Source organism: Erinaceus europaeus, chromosome 21, assembly GCF_950295315.1.
Source record: "Erinaceus europaeus chromosome 21, mEriEur2.1, whole genome shotgun sequence".
NCBI classification, from domain to species: domain Eukaryota; kingdom Metazoa; phylum Chordata; class Mammalia; order Eulipotyphla; family Erinaceidae; genus Erinaceus; species Erinaceus europaeus.
This window is the reverse complement of record NC_080182.1, coordinates 22,229,061-22,254,127: the sequence shown is the minus strand read 5'-3', so window position 1 is coordinate 22,254,127 and position 25,067 is coordinate 22,229,061. Positions and strand designations below refer to the sequence as shown.

At 45.4% G+C, this 25,067-nt stretch overlaps 1 protein-coding gene across 1 annotated transcript in view; it reads right to left on the bottom strand.

Moving 5' to 3' along the window:
• The window catches only part of CRTAP (cartilage associated protein), a 41,983-nt gene extending 17,161 nt beyond the window's left edge, over nucleotides 1-24,822 (bottom strand). Inside the window, exons 1-5 of the mRNA XM_007524039.2 lie at nucleotides 24,238-24,822; nucleotides 15,088-15,237; nucleotides 6,243-6,414; nucleotides 4,377-4,505; nucleotides 527-672 (exon numbers count right to left, since the gene is read on the bottom strand). Of these exons, the coding sequence (XP_007524101.1) occupies nucleotides 527-672; nucleotides 4,377-4,505; nucleotides 6,243-6,414; nucleotides 15,088-15,237; nucleotides 24,238-24,690 (1,050 nt within the window). The 5' untranslated portion in view covers nucleotides 24,691-24,822. The remainder of the gene's footprint in view (nucleotides 1-526; nucleotides 673-4,376; nucleotides 4,506-6,242; nucleotides 6,415-15,087; nucleotides 15,238-24,237) is intronic.
• Nucleotides 24,823-25,067: the final 245 nt, after the last annotated feature.

The following is a 25,067-nucleotide window of genomic DNA, read 5'->3' as shown; positions in this document are numbered from 1 at the left end:
TGCAGACCTGCTTCACCACTTGTGAAGCGACTCCCCTGCAGCTGGGGAGCTGAGGACTTGAACCAGGATCCTTATGTTGGTCCTTGCGCTTGGCACCACCTGCACTTAACCTGCTGCACTACCGCCTGACTCCCGACCATTATTTATTTATTTATTTTAGATTTTATTTATTTATGAGAAATATAGGAGGAGAGAGAAAGAACCAGACATCACCCTGGCACATGTGCTGCCAGGGATCAAACTCGGGACCTCATACTTGAGAGTCCAAAGCTTTATCACTGCACCACCTGTTGGACCATTAAAAATGTTAACTAGTGATATTCATTGCATATGGATTCTATCTATTTTATGGATGTAGAAATCAGAATAAAGCACAAAAATGATAAAAGATTTTTAAAAACCCCAGGATGAATAATAATTTCTCTTTATTTCTGATATAATCCCTTCCCTAAGGTGCAAGCAGTCTCCTGGAAGTGAGAATGGAAAGGATGACGGGAAACACCACACCCAGCTGGCTGGCACTTACAGGTCTGGGCTGGAAGTGCTCGTCCGAGAGGCCCCAGGTGTCCCTGTGGTACTGGTAGTACAGCAAGTTCTGCTGCATGACCTTGTCATCTTGGTCAAAGAGCAGGAAGCTGACGGCACACGGGGCTGCGTTCTTCAGGTCGTTCACTACGGTCCGGGAGGCAGGAGGAACAGGAACTTAGTAAGACTCGAAACGGGAGATGGGACAGTGGATAAAGTGCTGGGCTCTCAAGCATGAAGTCAGGAGTCTGATCCCCAGCAGTACAAGTACTAGCATGATATCTGGTTCTCTTTCTTTCCTCCTTGTAAATAAATGAATTAACACACACACACGCACGCACACACACACAAGTGCGTAGTGCCCTGCAAACTCCTCTCACTAGCCCTTCCTGGAAACAGTTTGCTGAAGAAAAAGGCCCCTGCCTTCAGAAAGCTGGAGACTTTGGGTGGGCGGGTCATCATAGGGCTTCTGGGGCAGCCAGGAGCCACCCATGAAGGCATAGAAGTTCTTTGTGAGACCAATGACACTGAAGACCCGTGTCTTTGTGCATTGTAACATGTGCGCCACCACTCAGCCCCATGTCTGGTTCTTTCTCTCTCTCCTCCACCTTTCTCATTAATAAATAAAAAAAAAAATTAAAAGAAGAAGAAGGAGAAGGAAAAGGAGAACGAGAAGGAGAGGAAGAGGAAGGAGAAGAAAAAGAAAGTTTATTCTTTTAACAACAAAAAAAAGGAAGGAAGGAAGGAAGAAGGAACAAAGGGCCTGACCTAAGCTGGTCTTATATCCTAGAGACTTGCACAGCAAGTCCTTCACTGAACCCCAATTTCCACATCCAGGCAGGCTCTCTCCAGCTAAACCGAACCCAGATAACCCAAAGGACAGTGGACTCTGTGTACTGGTAGACAGTTGTAGAATTACTTGTCCTTGTCATCTCCTAGAGGCTGGGGATCCAGCTTCTCTCTTTGGAGCTGCCCCACCTGTTAAAGCACCTTCAGCATAAGGCAAGGGGGATGGGGACAAGGGGACCAAAATCATCAGACACAAGGCCCTGGGTATTTTTTTCAACCCTGGAAACCAACTACCTTTGCTAAAATCTGCTTTGCTGAAGGAACCAAAGCTTGGGTGTCAATAAACAGTGCCACCCAGTGGCTATATCCCACATGACAACTTTTTTAAAAAGTGCTTACAGGTTGGTTAATATCCAAGGGCTTGAGGGACAGGGAAAGGGGTCAAAGAAATAATGACGCCTGGGGCAGAGGGTAAATAGAATAATGGTTATGCAAAGGGACTCTCATTCCTGAGCCTCCAAAGTCTCAGGTTCAACCCCTGCACCACCATAAGCCAGAGTTGAACAGTGCTCTGGTTAAAAAAAAAAAAGAAAAAGTAAACTGGAGTTGGGATGCTGGCCTTATGCTGACCTTTGGGGAAGGAAGCCGTTGATTCTTCTAGCCCTGTGAGCTATGCTTGCTTCTTTGTAAATGAAGCTTGAACACTAGTTCAGAAGCATTCCAGGGGTGGTGGCATACCTATCTCTGTGCAATAAATTAATAAGTAAATAAAACACAAGCAGTGAAGCAGGTCTGCAGGTGTCTCTCTTTCTCTCCCCGTCTCTGTCTTCCCCTCCTTTCTCCATTTCTCTCTGTCCTATCCAACAACAACGACAGCAATAACAACAATAATACCTACAACAATAAAAACAACAAAGGAAACAAAAGGGAATATTTAAAAAAATCTTTTTTAAAAAAGGACTTTAGCCCTTTTTCATAGGCGTTGCAAGAATCTTACTTTTCCTCCTTTATAGTTTTTTTAACCTTCTACCCTTATCACTTGGCAGGTGGGGAAAAAGTGGGGGGCCAGGTGTGGCCCGTTAAGTGCATGTTACAGTGCTCAAGGATCCAGGTTCAAGCCCCTGATCCCCACCTTCAGGAGGGTCTCTCTCCCTGCCCTTCTGTCTCTATCTCCTGTCTTGTTCAGTTTATCTCTCTCTATCTAATAAATAAATAAATTTAAAAATAAAAAGTGGGGAGAGATGACTATCGCAGGAAGAGGAAACATCAAGTACCCGAGTGCCCACTGCAGGAAAGAAAGGTGGGTGCAGTCAAGATCTCCTCCCACTGTTCCAAAGACACCTCTGAATTCTCAAGACCAGCTGTTCCCAGATCAGAAGGGGAACTTCAGGGAATCGCACCAAACACCAGCTGCTGGACCAGATATTTTTGTCATCAGTGGGGCAGGGGTTCCTGCCACACAGGCCCCTCACCATCCCTGTCATTGTGATGCACAGTCAGTGCACACACTCTCAGGAGAATGGCATGCAGCAAAGTCAGCCAGGGAGGAGGCAAAACCAAAACACAGGCTCTAATGGCCGAACTCAGAACTCCTCCCTCTCTTGTACATGGTCCATTACTTGGAATGTTCTCATGGATCAAATTCGGCCTTGGGTCAAGGGAGGGAGGCTTCACTGGAATGATAATCTGTCTGGCAAAGTCAAACCAGTGATGTGGAGGAAGGAAAACCCTAGCTCAAAGCCTTGGGCCAAGGGACAGCTCACCCGGTAGGGGGCATGTACGTCACCTGAGTTCAAGCCCTGGCACCACAGAGGAAGCGCTCTGACACTGGGGAAGCTCCAGTGCTGGAGTAACTCTCCCTCTCTCTGTGTCTTTCTCAAGTAAAAAGCATGAAAAAGTCATGCTAGCATCTGGAACCTGGTGGTTGAAAAGAGAGTTAACATACAAAGCCAAACAAATTGTTGACCAATCATGGACCTAAAAGCTGGAATAGTGCAGATGAAGAGTTGGGGAACCCCGCTTCCCCAGAGCCCTTCCCCACCAGGGAAAGAGAGAGGCAGGCTGGGAGTATGGCTCGACCTGTCAACGCCCATGTTCAGCAGGAAACAAATTACAGAAGCCAGACCTTACACCTTCTGCATCCCACAATGACCTTGGGTCCATACTCCCAGAGGGTTAAAGAATAGGAAAGCAGAGAGTAGAGCGGTAGCACAGTGGGTTAAGCGCACATGGCGAGAAGCACAAGGACCGGTATAAGGATGCTCCCCACCTGCAGGGGGGTGGCTTCACAAGCGGTGAAGCAGGTCTGCAGGTGTCTATCTTTTTCTCCCCCTCTTTCCATTTCTCTCTGTCCTATCCAACAACAATTACATCAATAACAATAATAACTACAACAATAAAAATACAACAAGGGCAACAAAAGTGAATAAATAAATATTAAAAAAATAGGAAAGCTATCAGGGGAGGGGATGGGATACAGAGTTCTGGTGGTGGGAATTGTGTGGAGTTGTACCCCTCTTATCCTATGGTTTAGTCAATGTTTCCTTTTTATAAATAAAAAATTAAAATAAAAAAAAAGAATAAAAAAGTCAGCTCAGAAGCAGTGGAATCATGCATGCATGTGGTCCTAGCAAATTGAAAGAAAGAAGGAGAGAGAGGGAGGGAGAGAGGCAAAGAGGGGGAGAGAGAGAGAGAGGAAGGAGAGGAGAACAAAATTGTATATAGTTTGCTATGTGCCAATGTGCAAACTACCAAGCATTCCACGTTTATCTACTTATTCAGTCCCCAGGACAATCTTAACAAGGTTTGCATCATTATCTCCATTATCTCCACTGATAAGGAAACCAACAGAGAAGTTACTATGTGATGGGCAAAACTGGAATTTGGACCCAGGCAGTCTGATCAGGACCTGTGTCCTGAGTCTCCATGTCCTGCTGCTTTTTGCATGTTGACAACCGTGTGAACTCTGACAACAGCCACAGGTAAGGGCTTTCACCCTTGTCTGACAGTGAAGAAAGCTGAATCTCAGAAGGACCCAGACCCCATAGAAGGTGACTACTTACACTTATAGTAAGCGAACTGCAGATAGTGATACATGGTAGCCACAAACTTCTCCACCGGGTAGCCTCCGATAACAGGGGTAAGATTCTCTTCACACTGGATCTTGCATTCCAGAACTTCCACATAGTGATCTGAAAGGACAGGCACAAATGATCAGAATAGTGCATTCACTAACCTTCTTAATGTTTCTTTTCCTCACCTGCCAAGTGATAAGGGTAAAAGGTTAAAAAAAACTATAAAGGAGAAAAAGTAAAATTCTTGCAACACCTATGAAAAAGGGCTGAAGTCTTTTTTTAAAAGATTTTTAAATATTTATTTATTTATTCTCTTTTGTTGCCCTTGTTGATTTTATTGTTGTAGTTATTATTGTTTTTGTTATTGCTGTCATTGTTATTGGATAGGACAGAGAAATGGAAAGAGGAAGGAAAGACAGAGACGGGGAGAGAAAGATAGACACCTGCAGACCTGCTTCACTACTTGTGAAGCAACTCCCCTGCAGGTGGGGAGCCAAGGGCTTGAATTGGGATCCTTACGCCGGTCCTTGCACTTTGTGCCACATGCGATTAACCTGCTGAGCTACCACCCGACACCCAAAAAAGGGCTAAAGTCTTACATACACAAAGTTCCTTAAAATCAATATGAATTGACAAACATCCACTAAAAAAAAAAAAAAAAAAAAAGCCAGGGGTCAGGAAGTGGCATACCCAGTTGAGTGTACAAGTCCCCAGTTGCCACCTGTAGGGTAAGCTTCATGAGTGATGAAGTTTACTCTCTCTCTCTCTCCCTCTCTATCCCCCCCTCTGCTCAATTTCCCTCTCTCCAACCAAAAAAATAAAAATAAAAATAAAATAAAAAAATTAAGGGAAGTTAACAGAGAGGAGATTATGAAAATGGCTAATAAATGCTGTGAAAATATATAACTTTATTTATGATTAAGAAATACAATCCCGAAGTGGTCTGGGAGGTGGCGCAGTGGATAAAGCATCGGACTCTCAAGTGTGAGGTCCTGAGTTCAAGCCCTGGCAGCACATGTACCCGAGTGATGTCTGCTTCTTTCTCTCTCTCCTCCTATCTTTCTCATCAGTAAATAAATAAAATCTTTTTTAAAAAATTATTTATTAGAAATACAATCCTGGAGACCGGGTGGTAGTTCAGTGGGTTAAGCAAACATGGCGCGAAGCGCAAGGACTGGCGTAAAGATACCAGTTCGAGCCTCTTGTTCCCCACCTTCGAGGGCTTGCTTCACAAGTTGTGAAGCAGGTATGCAGGTGTCTGTCTTTCTCTCCTCCTCTCTCAATTTCTCTGTCCTATCAAACAACGACAACAACAACAATAATAATAACAAGGGCTGGGGAGACAGCATAATGGTCTTCTCTCTTCCTTTCTGTGACTTTACCTATCAGAATTGAAAAAGTCAGCCCAGGGATGGTGAACTAATCATTAAGTAAATAAATAAACTTGCTGTAATAGAGATGTATTACATATATTATACTCAGGAAAACAGTTTCTAGAAGTCACCATATTTCTTAAAAGTTCATGATCTTCCTTCCGCCTTTCTCTGTGTTTGGAACATTTGACACTTGAATCTGTCTCAATGATGTGAGTCAAGAGACACTCTGGGCCTCACTCTTCTCTTTTGAAGGTCCCTGAGGAGCCTTAATGCAGCAGCGCTGATAGAGATTCTCCCCATGGGCCTGTGCTGCAACGTACTCTCTCTCTTTCTCCCACAGCCCCTGCCAAGTTTGAAGCTGATCTATGAAGGGGTCGGCCACCTCGGGACCCATTCACATATTCTGCAATTCCAAAGCTCCTCTGAGGCCCCCCAAAGCAGCTCCCTCATTTTCACCCAGGCCACGCCCACCACCCACCTGCTATGGACAGATAGAAATCCTTGAAGTCCTTGATCTCCCTGGCGCCCTCGCAGGCAGCGAGACACTCATAAAAGGCTTTGAAGAAGTCAGGCAGGGCCAGCTCCATGTCGGTGATGGACGTTCTCCAGTTCTCCCCGTTGTAGGCGCGCACGGCTCGGATAAACAGGGTCTAGAAGGCAAGGAGGTGCGGGAGACGCTGCAGACCGGTAGCCAGTCCAGCTCCCCTGAAAGGAATCAGATCTCTCTGGGGCTCCACTCACTGGGTTAGTTCAGAAGAAACCACACAGACAGACTCTTTTTTTCCACTTGTTTATATGAATCCACCAGCGGCCATTTTCCCCTTCCTTTCCTTCCTTCCTTTCTTTCTATTTTTATTTGATAGGACAGAGAGAAACTGAGAGGGGAGGAGGGGAGGAATGGGGAGAGAGCGAGGGAGCAAGAGAGACACCTGCAGGCGGGCTTCACCATTCAAGAAGCATCCCCTCCTGCAAATGGGGGAGAGGAGACTGGAACCCAAACCTGGGTCCTTGTGCATGGTGATGTGTGCGCTTAACCAGGGCCACCACCTCCTGGCCCACAGACAGACTCTTAATTTTATATAAAGCAACAGGAGCCAGGTAGAGAGCACCCGGTAGAGTAAACACATTGCCGCGTGCAAAGACCCAGGTTCAAGCCCCCATCCCCACATGCAGGGGGAAGCTCCACAAGTGGTGGAGCAGTGCTGCAGGTGTCTCTTCTCTTGTCCCTCTCCCCCACCTCCTAGGGGGAAAAAATGGCCACTGCAAACAGTGGAATCATCTAGGCAGAGAACCTTAAAATAACCCTGGAGAAAAGGGAACTCTGCTACATTGCTGGTGGGAATACAAACAGGTGCAGCCCCTTTGGAAGGCTGTATGGAGAGTCCTTCAACAAATACAAATGGAAGTATCCTATGATCCAGCAATACCACTCTTAAGCATTTAACCAGTGGACACTGAAGCACTAATTACAAGGGACATAGGCACCCCTATGTTTACAGCTGCATTATTCACAGTAGCCAAAGAGTGGAAGCAGCCTAAATGCCCATCAACAGATGACTGACTAGAGAAATTATGGGATACATATTCCATGGGATACTATTCTGCAGTCAAAAAGATGATATTGTGCCCTTTGGGACAAAATGGATGGAACTGGAGGTGACTGTGTTTAGTGAAGTAAGTAAAGAAATGAAAGACATCTACCAGATTGTTTCACTCATATGCGGAATCTAGAGCTCTGATTTACATGAACTTGCCAAAAAAAAAAAAAAATCTAAACAAAACAGAAGCAAACAAACCATCTGTATGACTTGTGAGAACTCAGGTGGTGATCTTTGGGGTACAGAATTTTGGTGGTGGGTGTGGTGTTGAACTATACATTGTAGTCTTATAACAAACTGTTTATAACAAATTAAGAAAATCATTTAAAAAAAGAATAACCCTGGAGGCAAAAAAAAAAGAGAGAGAAAAAGGGGAAGAGAGAGGAGGGAAATGGGGGGCAATCAATGGTTCATTCTACTGTTTCCACTTATATGCTTCCTGTTTAATTTTAGTCAACGGTATCAGACAACTGATAACAAAACAAGTTGGAATCTAGGAAAAAGTGAAACTGTAGTCACACAAATGACAGCGGTGACTGTCAGGGTTTAAGGACTGGAGTAAAGGCTTGAGGGAACATTAGGAGAGATACAAATATTCCACTCTGGGGTGAAGAAGCTCAGGGAGAGCATATGTTTTGCTTAAAAGAGGTCCTGGTGCTAGCTCAGCATTCTCTCCATCTCCCTCCAAAGGAAAATGGAAATGTTTTAGTGCTGGGAGATAGCTTAACGACTTGTGAGGCCCCGGGTTTTAGTCCAGATAACTTGTGGAAGTACCACAGCACCAGTGAAAGTTCTACAAAGAGAGGAGTAGTGCTGTGGTGTCTCTCCCTGTCTTTCCCTCTCCCCTGGCATTCTCTCTGAAATGGAATTGTGTATGCACAAGGACCCAGTGTCCTAAAAATAAGGAAAATGGGGCCAGGTGGTAGCACACCAGGTTAAAGGCACATGTTACAATGTGCAAGGACCTGGGTTCAAGCCCCCAGTCCCCACCTTAAGGGGGAAATCTTCAAGAGCAGCGAAGCAGTGCTGCAGGTGTCTCTTATTCCCTATCTCCCCCTTCTTTCTCAGTTTCTCTTCTCTTTATTGAATAAATAAAATATTAAAAAAGCCAGGTGGTGGCTCACCTGGCTGAGTGCACATGTCACAGTGCGCAAAGACCCAGGTTCAAGCCCCCAGCCTCCACCTGCAGGGGGAAAGCTCTGTGAGTGGTGAAGCAGGGCTGCAGGTGTCTCTCTGTCTCTCTCCCTCTCTATCTCCCCCCAGTCTCTCAAGTTCTGGCTGTCTCTATCCAATAAATAAAGATAATTAAAATATATATACTAAAAGAGAAGACTTACTAATTTTAAAAAAAGAGGACTGGTCTGGGAGGTGACGCAGTGGATAAAGCATCACACTCTCAAGCATGAGGTCCTGAGTTCAATCCCCTGCAACACATGTGCCAGAGTGATGTCTGGTTCTTTCTCTCTCTCCTCCTATCTTTCTCATGAATAAATAAATAAATAATTTTTTAATCTTTTAAAAAAATAATAAAAAGAGATAGAAAGAAATTTCTTTCTTCAAAAAATATTGCATCATGTTTTTTTTAATATTTATTTTTATTTCCCCCTTGTTGCCCTTTTTTTTTTTTTATTGTTGTTGTTGTTACTGATGTTGTTGTTGTTGGATAGGACAGAGAGAAATGGAAAGAGGAGGGGAAGACATAGAGGGGGAGAGAAAGATAGACACCTGCAGACCTGCTTCGCCACTTATGAAGCAACTCCCCTGCAGGTGGGGAGCCAGGGGCTTGAACTGGGGTCCTTACACTGGTCCTTGCACTTTGCGTCACCTGTGCTTAAACTGCTGCGCTACCGCCCAGCAAGCAACTCCCAGAAAGCAACTTCTAAATAATGATAAGGAAAAAATATTTCACATCATGATTATGGAGGCAGCTACAAGGCTATATAGATATATATATATGTCTCAAAATTAGTCAACCAGGCTGAGGAAATAGCAGAATGGTCATGTAAAAAGACTTTATGCTTGACACATCAAAGGTCAAAAGTTCAATGCCCAGCTCCACCATAAGAGAGAGTTGAGCAGTACTCTGGTAAATAATAATAATAAATTAAATTTTCAAAATAAATTGTAGGGGCCGGGTGGTGGTGTACCTAATTGAGCATACATTACAATGCACAAGGATCCAAGTTCGAGACTCTGTTCCCCACCTGCAGGGGGAAAGCTTTGCAAGTGGTGAAGCAAGTCTGCAGGTGTCTCTCTCCCTCTCTAGCTTCCCCTCCCCTGGAGTTCTGACTGTCTCTATCCAACAAATAAATAAACAGAATTTAAAAAAAGAAAGTGTAGAATCTTTAAGATAAATAAATCCTATATAAATCATATCTCAATAAAGCTGACTATAAAAACTGAATCAAATTGGACTGGGTAGTGGCACACCCAGTAAAGTATACATGTTACCATGCACAAGGACCCTAGTTCCCACCTGCTGTTGGTATGCTTCTAAAAACCCCTCTGTTTCATTAGTTTAATACCCCCTGCTTAACACTGTATTCTATTTACATAACTACTGTATTCTATCTACATAACCACTGATGCGGTCTATTTACATAAATCACTTTTACATTTACATAAAGCACCACCCTCCCTCCAGGGCATTGGTGGTTCAGTGGTAGAATTCTTGCCTGCTCCGCCCCCTCTCCTTGTCACACCCTGATTTTCACCATTCACTTTTCTCTCCACCCTCTGTATGTCACATCTTGTTTACACCCTACTTGGAAAGTATGTAAGGACAACATTGTTCGTTTTAGTTAGTTGGTAGTTGTGTTAGTTTTAGTCTAGCTCGGCTTAGATTGCGCTGTGTCCTGCATGAATAAAGAGATATTGCGTACAGCTCAACCATGAGTCCCTGGTCGTCTGTCTCCTCTCGCGAAGCCAGCCCGACAACCTGCAGTATAGATAATTTTTAAGAAGAAAATGATAGGAGCTGAAGAGCAGGTGCTGGACTCCCCAACTCCCCCTCTGGAGGGTGGGGTACACAACAGGGAACATCAGTAGGGCAGGCAGTCGTGTGCTTGCCTGGGGAAAAGTTCAAAGAATTGCTGCTGACTACTGACCAAGTGGGATGCATTGGATCGACCTTCCCGTGGTGCATCCCGTGAGTACCCATTCATTGGGGAAACTGATGATCCTTCCTAGCTGACTGAATCCACATGGATCCCAGTCACTTTCAAAGCCAGCAACAAGCAGCTCCTGACAGCTTTCAACCTGACCTGTTGACTGGCTACGGAAGAAGGGCAAACGCTAGAAAAAAAAAAAAAAAAAAACTGACCAAGTGGGATCGAACTGGACCAACCAGAGCTGAGGAGACAGTCTGTTCTCCCCAGAAATAAGTGGAGATCTCAGATCTGGGCTGAAACCTGCTAACTTGTAGAAGTCAAAGCAGGCCTAGAAGTAAGGACAACACCGCCACCCCAATTGGCATTCCTTTTCAGTTGCTCTGAAGTTATTAATTTTTCTTGAATGACTTCTATCTTGATTTATTTATTTTTTAATCTTTATTTGTTGGATAGAGACAGTCATAAATTCAGAGGGAAGGGGGTGATAGAGAGGGAGAGAGACAGAGAGACACCTGCAGCACTGCTTCACCACTCGTGAAGCTTTCCCCCTGCAGGCGGGAACCAGGGGCTCGAACCCGGGTCCTTGCACACTGTAACATGTGTGCTCAACCAGGTGTCCCACTGCCTGGCCCTTGAATGGTTTTTTTATTTGTTTTTTTTTAATATATATTTTATATTTATTAATTAATTAATGAAAGAGATAGGAGGAGAGAGAAAGAACCAGATATCACTCTGGTACATGTGCTGCCGGGGATTCCGCTCGGAACCTCATGCTTGAGAGTCCAGCGCCTTATCCACTGTGCCACCTCCTGGACCACGTATTTTCTTATTTGTTACTAATAGTTTGTTACAAGATTATAAGACTACAATGTACAGTTCAACACCACACCCACCACCAAAGTTCTGTACCCCAAAGATCACCATGAGAGTTCTCGCAAGTCATACAAATGGTTTGCTTGCTTCTGTTCTGTTTCTGATTTTTTTTTTTTTTTTTGGCAAGTTCATGTAAATCAGAGCTCTAGATTACACATGAGGGACATAATGAGGATTTTTCAGAGCCTCTTGGTGACCTACGTGTAATGAAACAGAAACTTAAATTGAGGGGCCAGGTGGTGGGGCACGTGGTTGAGCGCACATGTCACAATGCACAAGGACCCAGGTTTGAGCCCCCAGTCCCCACCTGCAGGGTGAAAGCTTCACAAGTGGTGAAGCAGTGCTGCAGATGTCTCTCTCCCTCTTTATTATCCTCTTTCTTATTGATTTCTGGCTGTCTCTATCCAATAAATAAAATAAAGATAATAATAAAGCCTGCATGGCATGAAATGGGAATATCTGAGGGTCACCCCATCAGCCTGGAATTTTCTCCAAGCCTTAACAGGCCTCAGGTAGAAAAAGTGGATCTTTCTGGTACAAAGAGTTATTAGTTCATGAAGTAGAGTATGTGCCATGTTTGCAGCCCAGATTTGTACCCCAGCACCACATGGATGATGTTCTGGTACCAGAGGAAGCTCTAACAGTATGGTCTGTCTCTGTCTCTCTCCATCTCTCTCTCTCTCTCTCCCTCTCCCTCTTTGCATGAAAAAGTGGCCCTGAATAATGAAACCACACATGTAAGAAGCCTCTCTTTCACACACACACACACAAGAAGAAAACAAAGAAGATGAGGATAGGAAGGGAAGAAGGGAGGAAGGAAGGAAAGAAGGAAGGAAGGAAAGAAGGAAGGAGGAAGGAAGGAAGGTAGGAAGGAGGAAGAAAAGAAGGAAGGGAGAAAGAAAGGAAGGGAGGATGGGAGGATGAAAGAAAGGTGGGAACAAAGTAAGTAAATGTGGGTAGCCTGGACGGTGACACAGTGGCTGGCATGCTGGACATATATGCATGAGGTATGGAGTTCAGCTGTTGGCACTGCATATGCCAGAGTGATCCTCAAGTTCTCGCTCTCTTTCTTCCTAATAAATCCAAGTTTTTTTAAAAAAAAATTCTTTACAATAAAGCAGAAAGAGCATCTGGGGCGACAGCCCAGCTGGGAAAATCCTAGGCTTGCACACCTGAGCTTTCTGGTTCAATTTCCAGCACAGGTACCAGAGTGATAGTCTGGCTCAACTCTCTCTCAATCCCTCTCTCTCTCTCTCATAAGTAATAAAATAAATCTTTAAAATAAAAAGAAGAGGTTAGGCAGAGGTGCACCCAGTTGAGTGCACATGTTCCCATGCACAAGGGCCCAGGTTCAAGCCTCTGGTCACCACCTGCAGGGAGGAAACTTCAAGAGTGGCGGAGGGCTGCAGATGCCTCTGTCTCTCTTTTTCTCTATCTCCCCTTCCCTCTCAATTTCCCTCTGTCTTGTCAAATAAATATATATTTTAAAGGAAGTGGAAGGAGAAAATGGGTCTTCTTTTTAATAAAGACAAAGAGGCAGAGGGTTAAAGTGTGAAAGAGAGAGACCACAGCACTGAAGCTTCTTTCCACGCAGTGGGAGCTGGGCTCAAACCTGGGTCGCATGCACGGCAAAGCAATGCACGATCCAAGTGAGCTATTTCGCCAGCCCAAGAATGAGTCTCTCCTGGAAGCAGAATCAGCTGAGGAAGGAAGGAGTCTTGCCTGGAGACACCAGTGAGCAGCAGTTCCTGGCAGTGGGCAGAGCAGAGACAGCAGCAGAAGAGAGCCAGGCAGAGAGGGCAGCCTGCTGCACCCAGGACTCCAAAGAGGAAACGTCTAGCTGACTTGCAGGTAAACACAGTACACAGACCATCAGCACTCAGTCCTGCTCCTCAAACCCTGTGAATAAAGTAAAAAGGCATAAATACCTGCTATAGAAGAATGGGAAAGGAGCAACCAGCAGAAAAGAGATTTCAGCATTTTTCAGGGACAGGTCTCATTGTTCTAGAGACAACTTTCATCCATGGGGTGGGGGTTGGGGGAAGTAGGGAGCTCTGAAGAAGGCTGTGGAATTCATTCTGGAAAACTGAAGAGTCCTTGGCCAGTGGTAAAGCAAATGTGTTGTATATAATAGGACCTGGGTTTGATCAAGAATGAGAGAGAGAGAGAGAGAAAGAAAGAAAGAAAGAAAGAAAGAAAGAAAGAAAGAAAGAAAGAAAGAAAGAAGGAAAGGATGGGGCTAGGCGGTAGCACAGTGGGTTAAGAGCACATGGCGCCAAGTGCATGGACTGGCGTAAGGATTCTGGTTCGAACCTCCGGTTCCCCACCTGCAAGGGGTCACTTCACAAGTGGTGAAGCAGGTCTGCAGGTGTCTATCTTTCCTCCTCCTCTCTGTCTTCCCCTCCTCTTGATTTCTCTCTGTCCTGTCCAGCAACAATGACAGCAATAACAACAACAATGATAAAACAATAAGGGCTACAAAAGGGAAAAAATAGCCTCCAGGAGCAGTGGATTTGTAGTGCAGGCACCGAACCCCAGCAATAACCCTGGAGGCAAAAAAAAAAAAAAAGAAAGAAGGAAAGAAAGCAAAGAGGGAGAAAGAGAGAGAAGCCATCAAGCAGCTCACCAGGTAGAGTGCACATGACCATGTACAAGGACCTGGGTTCAAGCCCTGGCCAAGCACATAGGGAGTACAGACAGGGGAATCTTCATAAGCAGTAGAGAAATGCTGTAATGTCTTTCCTTCTGTCTCTTTCCCTCTTTCTCTCTATTTGCCTCCAGGGTTATCGCTGAGACTCAGTGCCTACACTACGAGTCCATTACTCCTGGCAGCCATCCTTTTTTCATTGTTGTTGTTGTTGGAAAGGACAGAGAGAAATTGAGAAAAGAGGGGACGACAGGGCAGGGGTGAGGAGAAAGACAGACACCTGCAGACCTGCTTCACCACTTGTGAAGTGACCCCCCTGCAGGTGGGGAGCCAGAGGCTGGAAACGGGATCCTTGCACCAGTCACTGCGCCTCACACTCTGTGTGCCTAACTCGCTGTGTCACCACCTGCCCCCTCCTCTCCTTTCATTGCCAGCAGGGTTATGATTGGTATTTGGTGGCGGCACAACTCCATTGCTCTTGGCAGCCTTTTTTCTTTCTTTTGCTTCCTTTCTTTTTTCCTCTCTTTCTTCTTCTCTTTGTCTTGTTCTTCCTTTTCTTAGAGAGAAATGGAGAGAAAGAGAGATACCTACAACATTTCTCCACCGCTTGTGACACACACACACACAGCCCCCGCAGGTGAGGACCAAAGACATGAACGCAGGTCCTTGAGCATGGCAACACATGCGCATGCATCCTTCACTAGCTCTTATCCAGAGGGGAAAAAAGGTGGGGGAGGGAGACCGCCAAGAGTGGTGGAGTCAGTTAGGCCCCAAGTCCCAGTATAAATCTGGTGACAAAAAAAAAAAAGAGAGACAGAAAGAAGAAACCTGAAGGGAGAGAAAGAAGACTTCAAACACATATTTGCACATCACTGTTGGTGAAAGGAGAGCTAGCAAGCAGTTTCATCGCTGCAGGAAATCCTGCACTCAGACTCGGGAATGTAAAGACTCTTCAAGGATACTGCCAACACTCCCTACTATCATCAGAATCATCATCAAACACCATCAAAAAAAGCTCTAAACCTCTTTGGATTGTCCATAATGGTTCACTGAGACACACTCCAGCAATCCCCCTTGTAAAACTCCCAACTATACCTCATATGACTTGGTTTCCAAGTCTTTAATGTAGTCTTCAGCATCGGGCAAGCTCTTGTAGTATGCCATGTTTCTCTTCATCATTTCATCGTCGGGATGCTTCAGCAGAAAAGTGTGAGCAGCTGCAATGGCTTTTGGAAGATTATTCGCCTAGTGTGCAAAGAAGAAACACAAAGGCTACTCAGTGCATACTCTGCAGAGAACTTTGCAAAACAAGAATATCTACTCAGGGTTGGGAAGACAACATAACAGTAGCCAATAAGACTTGCATGTAAGAGGTCCCAGGTTCAATTCCATGCATTAGCAGTAGCTACAGCTCTGGTGCTCTGGTCAAAAACCAAGAACATCAGTTCAGTCCTTTAAAGTCCCCTGCAGAATGTTCCCAGTAAAGGTTCAGTGACTTCCAGGACTCTCTGAGATCTGGGCCAGCCACTCTGAATTAGACAAGTGTCAATAGAAGGTGACAATCTGGCCTCCGTGGACCTTCCTCCATCTACTCTCCAGCACCCTCACTCTGCTCCAGGGGTCACATGTAGGGACTGTCATATGGACCTCTTAGACCTCTAGCTTCCATTTGGGTTCACCAGTGAGGAGCCTCAGTAGAGGACTGAAGGAAGAACAGAGAGTTAGCAGAGTTATTTAGTCTCCCCGCTCCATCCCTGCAATTGACCTTGGTTCCTTAACTGAAGGTCATGGCTCCTCTCCATGATTTCAGTGACTGCTCTCTCCCCAGCTCATTCTAGCCTCAGGGTGATCATGTGGTACTAGCCCAGGGTTCTACACTGCTCTTTGTAGATACCCCTCCCACTGCACCCACTTTTGGAAATAACCTCCTTAATGTTTCTCAAGTTACCCACTGTCACTGCAACTCGGTGTTCTCTGCTGGAACCTGGGTAAGCATTTATCTTTTCTCAGGCTGCTCAAGGAATCTTCTGCTTCAACATTCTCCACTCCTCCCCTGACATTCATTTCCTCCACAACTTATTGAGTGCCTCTAATATACTAGGCACTGCTCTAGGAAGTGGATCTGAACAATGAGAAACACAGGAGAAAAAGCCCTTATCTTTATGTACTGTATTTCAAGTATGTCCTCCATAACGCCTGGCAATAAAGAAGTAATTCTCATGGTCCGGGAGGTGGCACAATGGCTAAAGCATTGGATTCTCAAGCATGAGGTCCCAAGTTCAATCACTGGCAGCACATGTACCAGAGTGATATCTTGTTCTTTCTCTCTCTGCCTATCTTTCTCATTAATAAATAAATAAAATATTTTAAAAAAATAAGTAATTCTCTTTTTTCTGTGGTTTGTTTTTACCAATGCAACTGCTCAATTCTGGCTTATGGTGGTGCTGGGGATTGAACCTGAGAAGTCATTGCATAATGAATATGCTGTCTGCTATCTCCCCAGTCCCTCCCTTTTTAAAATTTTTTTTTCTTTTTTTAATTTAATTATTTATTTATTTTGTTGCCCTTGTTGTTTTGTTGTTATAGTTATTATTGATGTCATTGTTATTGGATAGGACAGAGAGAAATGGAGAGAGGAGGGGAAGACAGAGAGGGGGAGAGAAAGACAGACACCTGCAGACCTGCTTCACCACCTGTGAAGTGACTCCCCTGCAGGTGGGGAGCCGGGAGCTCGAACCCGGAGCTCGAACCGGGAGCTCGAACCGGGAGCTCGAACCGGGATCGGGTCCTTGTGCTTAGCGCCACCTGCGCTTAACCCGCTGCGCTACCGCCCGACTCCCCCAGTCCCTCCCTTTTATGTTACCCTGTGTTCTGGCTTCTGCTCTCTACCCCCCTCCATTCCCCAGCAGTCACACATAGATACAGGACACTGTCACCCTGCAGACACGGATGTCTATTTCCCCTCCAGAATGCAATCACTGAAGGACCCAGCAGTGACACTGCATTCCTGGCACCTGGCACAGATCCCAGAAACCAGGCAGGACACAGTGTCAGTAACCTAGATGTGATGGTATGACTCCATAATATTTTATTTACTTATTTATTCCCTTTTGTTGCCCTTGTTGTTTTATTGTTATAGTTATTATTGTTATTGTTGTTGGATAGGCCAGAGAGAAATGGAGAGAGGAGGGGAAGACAGAGAGGGGGAGAGAAAGATAAAACACCTGCAGACCTGCTTCACTGCTTGTGAAACGACTCCCCTGCAGGTGGGGAGTCAGGGGCTTGAACCGGGATCCTTACGCCGGTCCTTGTGCTTTGTGCCAACTGTGTTTAACCCGCTATGCTACCTCCCGACTCCCTCCATAATATTTTTGGACATAGCATTGATTTGTATTGTACTCTCTTCTCTCCACTTAGATGGTAGCTTGCTGGCTCTAACCTTTTTCTTTCTTCATTTCTTCCTTTCTTTCCTTCTTTTCTCTCTTTCTTTCTTTTTCTTTTTTTTTTTTTACCAGAGCATTGCTCAGCTCTGACTTACGATGGTATGGGAAATTGAACCTAGGACTTTACAACCTCAGGCATGAGAATCTGCTGGGTTTGATTTTCGCAGTTTCTAAAGAGGTAGTTGTGTGTTCAGAGCACAGAAACAACTCATATGACAAAAGCCTTGTACTTTTTTTTTTTTTTGTCACCAGGGTTTTAGGGATTCTCACTCCAAGCTGGCCTTTTCAGACAGAACAAGGAACAGAGAGAGAGGGAAAGACATCACAGCACAGAAGCTTCCCCAATGCAGTGGGTTCTGGGCTCAAACCTGAGTCACGTGCCTCTAGAATCCGGGCATAAGCTGGTGGCAGGAAATGCAGGTACCTATGTATAGACAGCGACTCCTTCAGCCAGCTCACAGGGATGCTTGGAGGCAGCAGTTAGGGAATAGGGCTTGGAGAGAGAAAAATGAAAGACTACTTGGGGCTGGGGAGACAGCATAATGGTTATGCAAAAGACTTCCATGTCTGGGGCTCTGAGGTTCCAGGTTCAATCCATAGCACCACCATAAGCAAGAGCTGAGCAGTCCTTTGGTCTCTTTCCTTCTCATTATCTCTCATTAAAATAAACTAGGGAGGGGGAGTCGGGCTGTAGCGCAGCGGGTTAAGCGCAAGTGGCGCAAAGCACAAGCACGGGCATAAGGATCCCGGTTCGAGCCCCGGCTCCCCACTTGCAGGGAAGTCGCTTCACAAGCGGTGAAGCAGGTCTGCAGGTGCCTGTCTGTCTTTCTCTCCCCCTCTCTGTCTTCCCCATCTCTCTCCATTTCTCTCTGTCCTATCCAACAACGACGACAGCAATGATAACTACAACAATAAAACAACAAGGGCAACAAAAGGGGATAAATAAATAAAATAAAATAAAAACACTGGGGAGGTGACTGTACTTTAAAAAAAATAAAAATAAAAATAAACTAGGGAAGAAGGAAAGAAGGAAGGAAGGAAGGAAAGGATATTTGGCACACTCTACAGTTCAAAGAGGAGCTCATACCTGCCAGAAATTTGTTCCGGAAAGGTTTTTGGAAACCGTGAGTGGTGAGTGATGAGGAGGACAGACTCCCAGATATCTATGCTGATATTAGGAAGTGCCAGTTTGGGGCCTCTGAAAGAGTTCTACTGGAAGCTTGACAGCCCTGGCTGGAAAAAGATCAGTCTGGCAGCTAGCAGGAAGAGTGGAGGGATGAACACAGCCCTTGTAAAGCATGTGCCAATGGAATGAGAGTACACAGAGAGAGAGAGTGAGGGGCACAGAGCAGGATCTTTAAGGGCTCTAACTCTTAACTCGGGACCTGAGTTTTACAAAATAGAAGTTCTTCCTGGGAGGAAAAGGTGGTCATACTCACTTGAACACAGGCTCTGACTGCTGGGACATGGAGCCACATCTGGGCAGCCCCCGGGTTTGACTCAGACCGTTAACTCTAATCACTGCAATCAAAGCCTATGAAGTAGAATGACACAGTAATACCGCCTCAAGTCCCACTAAGGAAGGGAGCACCATCCCTCTCTACCCATCAGAAACAAGGTGGAATTTATGTGCCTGTCATCCAACAGCCATTTTCTTCCCACTTAGAAACTGAGGAGAATATAAACATCATTAAGAGAAAAAAAAAAAAAAAGAAAGAAAAACAGGGCAGAGGAGACAGCATAATGTTTATGCAAACAGACTCTCATGTCTGAGGCCGCAAAGTCCCAGGTTCAATCCCCCACACCACCAGAATCCAGAGTAGGTCAGTGCTCTGGTGTTTCTTTCTGTGCCCCCTCTTTTTCTCTACATCTCTCTCAAACATAAAATAAATAAAATACTTTAAAAAGAAAGAAACAATAAGCCATACAATATCACCATTCAAAACCACTTTTCTTCTTTTCTTTTTTTTTTTTTTTGTCTCCGGGGTTATTGCTGGGGCTTCGTGCCTGCACTATGAGTCCACTGCTCCTAGAGGCTTTTTTCCCTTTTGTTGCCCTTGTTGTTTATCATTGTTGTTGTTGTTACTATTGTAGTTATTATTGTTGTTGTTGGATAGGACAGAGAGAAATGGAGAGAGGAGGGGAAGACAGAGAGGGGGAGAGAAAGATAGACACCTGCAGACCTGCTTCACCAATTGTGAAGCGACTCCCCTGCAGGTGGGGAGCCGGGGGCTCGAACAGGGATCCTTACGACGGTCTTTGTGCTTTGTGCCATGTGCGCTTAACCCACTGCGCTACCGCCTGGCCCCTCTGACAATTTTCAGTTGAAGCAACTAAGTGATTTTGGGTATATTTATAAGACCTTCGAATTCTATTTTTTCTGGCCCTGTGAGATCCCTTTTCTTGCCCTATAACATAACTCAATATACTGATATATTATATTGATAGTTTCTATTTTGTAAATGTATTTTTATTAACTTTTTTCTTTTTAAATGCATTTTATTTATCATTTATTGCATAGAAAGGAAGGGGAGAGGGGCCAGGTGGTGGCGCACATGGTTAAGTGCACACATTACAGTGTACAGGGACCTGGGTTCAAGCTCCTGGTACTGCACAGGGAAAGCTTCACAAGTAGTGAAGCAGGTGCTTCTGTTTATCTCCCTCTCTGTCTCCTCCCCTCTCAATTTCTCTGTCTCTACCCAATAATAAATAAATAAAATTTTTAAAAAAGAGAGAAGGAAGGGGAAGATAGGAAAAGAAAGAGAGATGCAGCACTGCGTGACCACTTGTGAAGCTTCCCTCCTACAGGTGGGGGTCAGGAGGTTGAGGCTGGGTCTGGGTCTTCAGGCATTATACTCAGTCAGGCTACTACAGGGCCCTAAACTAAAATTTTCTTTTCTTTTCTTTCCTTTTCTTTCTTTCTTTCTGTACAAGACCACTGCTCAGCTCGGGCTTATGGTAGTGCCAGGGATTGAATCTGGGATCTCAGAGCCTCAGGCATAAAAAAAAAATGTTTGCGTAATCATTATGCTATCTCCCAACCTCAGAAAACGTGGTGTTTTAATTAAAAAAAAAAAATTGGGGAGTCGGGTGGTAGCAAATTAAGTGCACGCGGCGCAAAGCGCAAGGACCAGCATAAGGATCCCAGTTCGGGCCCCCAGCTCCTCCTGCAGGAGGAGTCGCTTCACAGACAGTGAAGCAGGTCTGCAGGTGTCTGTCTTTCTCTCTCCCTTCCCCTCCTCTCTCCATTTCTCTTTGTCTTATCCAACAATGATGACATCAATAACAACAACAATAATAACTACAACAATAAAACAAGGGCAACACAAAAGGGAATAAATAAATAAATATTTAAAAAACAATTTTCCCCCCTAGGGTCATTGCTGGGGTTTGACGCCTGCACAACAAATTCACCACTCCTGGCAGCCATTTTTTCTTTGTTTTATTTGACAGGACAGAAAGATAGAAATAAAGAAATTGAAAGGGAAGGGAGAGATAGAGAAAAAGAGAGACACCTGCAGCATTGCTTCACAACTCTTGTGAAACTTCCCTGCCTACAGGTGGGGACCAGTGGCTTGGGCTTGGGTCCTTGAGCCTGGTAAGGTGTACCTTCAACCAGGCATTCCACCCCATGGGCTCTCTACTGACTTTTAAGTAGTTGATTATTACAAGATATGTGGAAGCTGTTGAAGTGAGGCTAAGAACACCCCAGCCTGTGAGGGTGGCATGCTGGAGAAAACCATGCTTGACAGTGCCAGTGGCACAGACACATTAAGTGAAAAGCTCCTCTCTTGTTTCTTGATCACTTGTTTCAAATCCATCTGTAAACTAAAGAGACAGAGCTTCCACTACACTCAGGTTTAAAACAATGGCCAGATAGCATAGCATAGTGGTTATGTAAAAGACTTTCATACTTGAGACTGCCAAGGCCCAGGTTCAATTTCCTGCACAACAAAAACAAAATGTTTCTCCCTTGATTATGTACCCCAAATTTAGTTCAGACTGTATAAAGCTATATAAAAAGACAGAAAATTCCACACATCATGTTTTGCTTCAGAATAGTGCTTGTTTTCCAAGTCCAAGGCCCCAGGTTGAATCCCCAGCAGCACCTACTGCCACAACAGAATAGCGCTCTGACTCTCTCTCTCTCTCTTCCTCTCCCTCCCTCTCTCCTCTCTCCCAATATACAGACAAACTTAAAAACAAAATCAATAGTTTGTATGGATCAGACATATATTTTTTTTAATATTCTGGGGCTGTATTAGCCTTATAATCAATACTAGTTTAAAACTTTTTTTTTTATTACCAAGACAAACATTCACAGAGCTCATACCTTAAATAAAACTGTGACTAGGTGCAGACATAATCCAGTTTTTCTCCTAATTGAAATCTTGTGTTATTTTATTATTCCTCTACATACAAGTGGCTCTGTTTTAGTACAAATAGGAAAAACACATCTTGTAGCTCAAAGACTCAAAGGAAAGTAATGGTAATGATAATGATAACAACTAGCTTCTGCCTTCAGAGACAGGGATATACCATAACTATTGATTATTTTTTTTGTAGTCACTAAAGAAAAACCCAATATAGTCCTTCAGAAATCACTTCCAATTAGATTTAAACTAAGTTTAAAAAGGTTATCTTAGCAAAGTACTGTGGACACAAGTTAAAGCCTCTTTTTCAGTAACGAGTTAAAGTCATGCTTTTTTTTTTTTTTTTTTTTTAACCAAAGCACTGTTCAGTACTGGCTTATGGTGGTGCAGGGGATTGAACCTGGGACTTTGGAGACTCAGGCATGAGAGTCTGTTTGTATAACCATTATGCTATCTACCCTCCGCCCAAAGTCATTCTTAAAACACGTGGCTCCCCAGAGGAAGGGCTTAAAAGACAGAGAACTGTAATTTGTGGCTATTTTTAGCTTGCCCACCTAAACAGAATTTAAGATGCCTCAAAAAGGAGGAAGATAACTGTATTGAATTCTAGCTGACAGAAACAGGCAACTCTGATGAATCAGAGTACAGGTTCAACTCCCTAGGAGTTCTCTGCCTTTCCCTCACTACAATATCCTCCTCCAGAAAGGGACTAACCAATGGGGTGGGGGAGACAGAATAGTAGTTATGCAAAAGGACTTTGTTGCCTGTGACTCCAAAGTCTCAGATTCAATCTCCCCGAACCCCCAACCCCACCCCTACCACAAGGCAGAGTTGAGCAGTGCTCTGGTCTCTCTTTCTCTCTCTCGTTAAATTAAAATAGTCAATAAAATAAAACAAGGGGCAGAGTGGTGGCTCAACTGGTTGAGCACATTACCATGTGCAAGGACCCAGTTGCAAGCCCCCAGTCCCCACCTGCAGGGGGAAAGCTTCAGGAAGTGGTGAAGCAGTACTGAGGGTGTTTTTTCTCTCCCCTCTCCCTTTTCCCTCTCAATGTCTTTCTGCCTCTATTCAACAACAATTAATTAATTAATTAATTAATTAAACAAAACAGAAAAGGGACTAGCCAGATCCTCAGGTCCTCTTCTGCTCTATTACTGAAAGCCATCACTCACTTGATGGTATATAGAAGAGAAGTCCAAGTCTGCCTGCCAGAAATAGGTGGCATTTATGGAGCACTTGGTTGTGTATCCAGCACTGTGTTAGGCATTCTGTGAACAAATTCTCAGTCTCTCAGAATAACCTTTCAAAAGCAGTATTTTCATCCCTATGAATGGTGGGGGATGGTGTGTGCAGGTGGGGGTGAGGGGGGTGCTGCAGGATTTGGAAGACATTCTATGGCAATGATGGATGGGAGAGCTCGAGGTGGCCAAACCAGGAAGAACCATTTTGTCCTGCTTTATATCTTGCCTCCTTTCAGCCACCAAGTTGCAGACACTACCATGATTCCATCCTGACTTCCCTGGGCAGATGACTTCACCATTGTGTCCTGGAACCTCACCTCTCCAGAGTTCTACCCCATTAGGTAAAGATAGAAACAGGCTATGGATCAACCTACCGATGCGAGAAGCAATTACAGAAGCCAGAATTCTGGGCTGCGTGGTGAGTGCACATGTTAACAACTGTGTAGTTGAGTGTACATGTTACATACAGTGCACAAGGACTCAGATTCGTGTCCCTGGTCCTCACCTACAATGGGAAAGCTTCACAGTGGTGAAGCAGTTTTGCAGGTGTCTCTCTGCCTTTCTCCATCATCCCCTTCCCTCTCAATTTCTGGCTGTCTCTATCCAATAAATAAATATAATCAAAAAATACAAGCTTAGTTACAGAAGCCAGAACTCCCGCCTCTTGCACCCCCCAAATATCCTGATCCATACTCCCAGTGGTGGGAGAAATGATAGCGGGAAGATGACCATTGGGCTCTGAACTCCAACTCCATCAGGATTCGGAAAGAGAAGAAAAGGGGAGGGATATTAGGATGTAGATATAATTGTATGTGTGACTTAGAAAAGAAGAGAAGATGGGGCCATAGGAAAAAATGGGCAAATACATACAAATACAGACAGGTCCGTTGTAGAAACAATTAACCTATACAACCTTAACAGAACTGCTGTAGACTGTAACTTACAATGGAGGGATTAGGGATTCAGAACTCTGGTGATGGAAATGGTGCGGAATTGTACCCCTGTTATCTTGTAATTTTGTAAATCAATGTTAAATCACTAAAAAAAAAAAAAAAAAACCTTCAGGAAGGAAGCTGGACCAAGGGTTGGGTGAGGCGGAGCCTATCCCAGGAAGGGGCGGGGCCTAAGGGAGGAAAGAGCCTATCCCGGGAAGGGGCGTGGCCTAGCGGTAGGGCGCCGCGGACTTGCCTTGAAGTAGGCGAACTGTAGGAACTTATAAGGCTCGCGGCTCTGGAAGTCAGCCAGCACTTCCCGGCTGGGCTGCGACTGGCGGAAGGCAGGCAGGCCCTGCTTGCAGCGCTTGAGGCACTGCGCGCGGCGCAGCAGGCCGCCGAAGAGGCGCAGCTCCGGGTAGCGGTCGAGGCCGGCGTCGGGCTCGGGCTGGGGCGCGGTGCTGCAGTTGCGGTGGCAGAAGGCCTCGCTGTCGCGCAGCAGGCGGTGCAGCCGCAGGCTGATCTCCAGGTAGCCCACGCTCTCCGCCCAGTGCTCGCCGCTGTACTGGTCCAGCGCGTGGCGGTAGGCCGATTCGAGCGGCATCAGCTCGTCCCGGGGGAAGCTGCGGAAGCTGTAGCGCTCGTACTGGGCGCGCCCGGAGCGCAGTGCACAGCCTACACACAGTAGCACCAGCAGCGCCGCGGCCATCGCCGCCGCAGGAAGGAAGGAAGGAAGGAATGGAAGGAGCTCAGGAGGAAAGGAAGGTGGAAGACGGGCGACGCGGCAGGCCGAATGCTCAGGAGGCGGTGACTCCAGCCTCCGGCCCGCCCCGTCCGGCTGCCCCTTCCCACCCACATGGGGGGGGGGGGTGTCGAGGTTGTGCAGCCTCTGCAGGGAAGGGGTGCCATCCTCTGGCCCCCTCACCGTCTGACTCCCCACTCCGAGATTCTTTAGTTTGGAGACCGCTGTTTGCAAACCAGAGCAGCCCTAATGCGTAAGGGAAGAGCGCCGTTTAACTGTGTAATCACTTAGAGAACTTGGGAAAAACTTAAATTCTTGAACCGCACCCACCCCCAGTTTCTGAT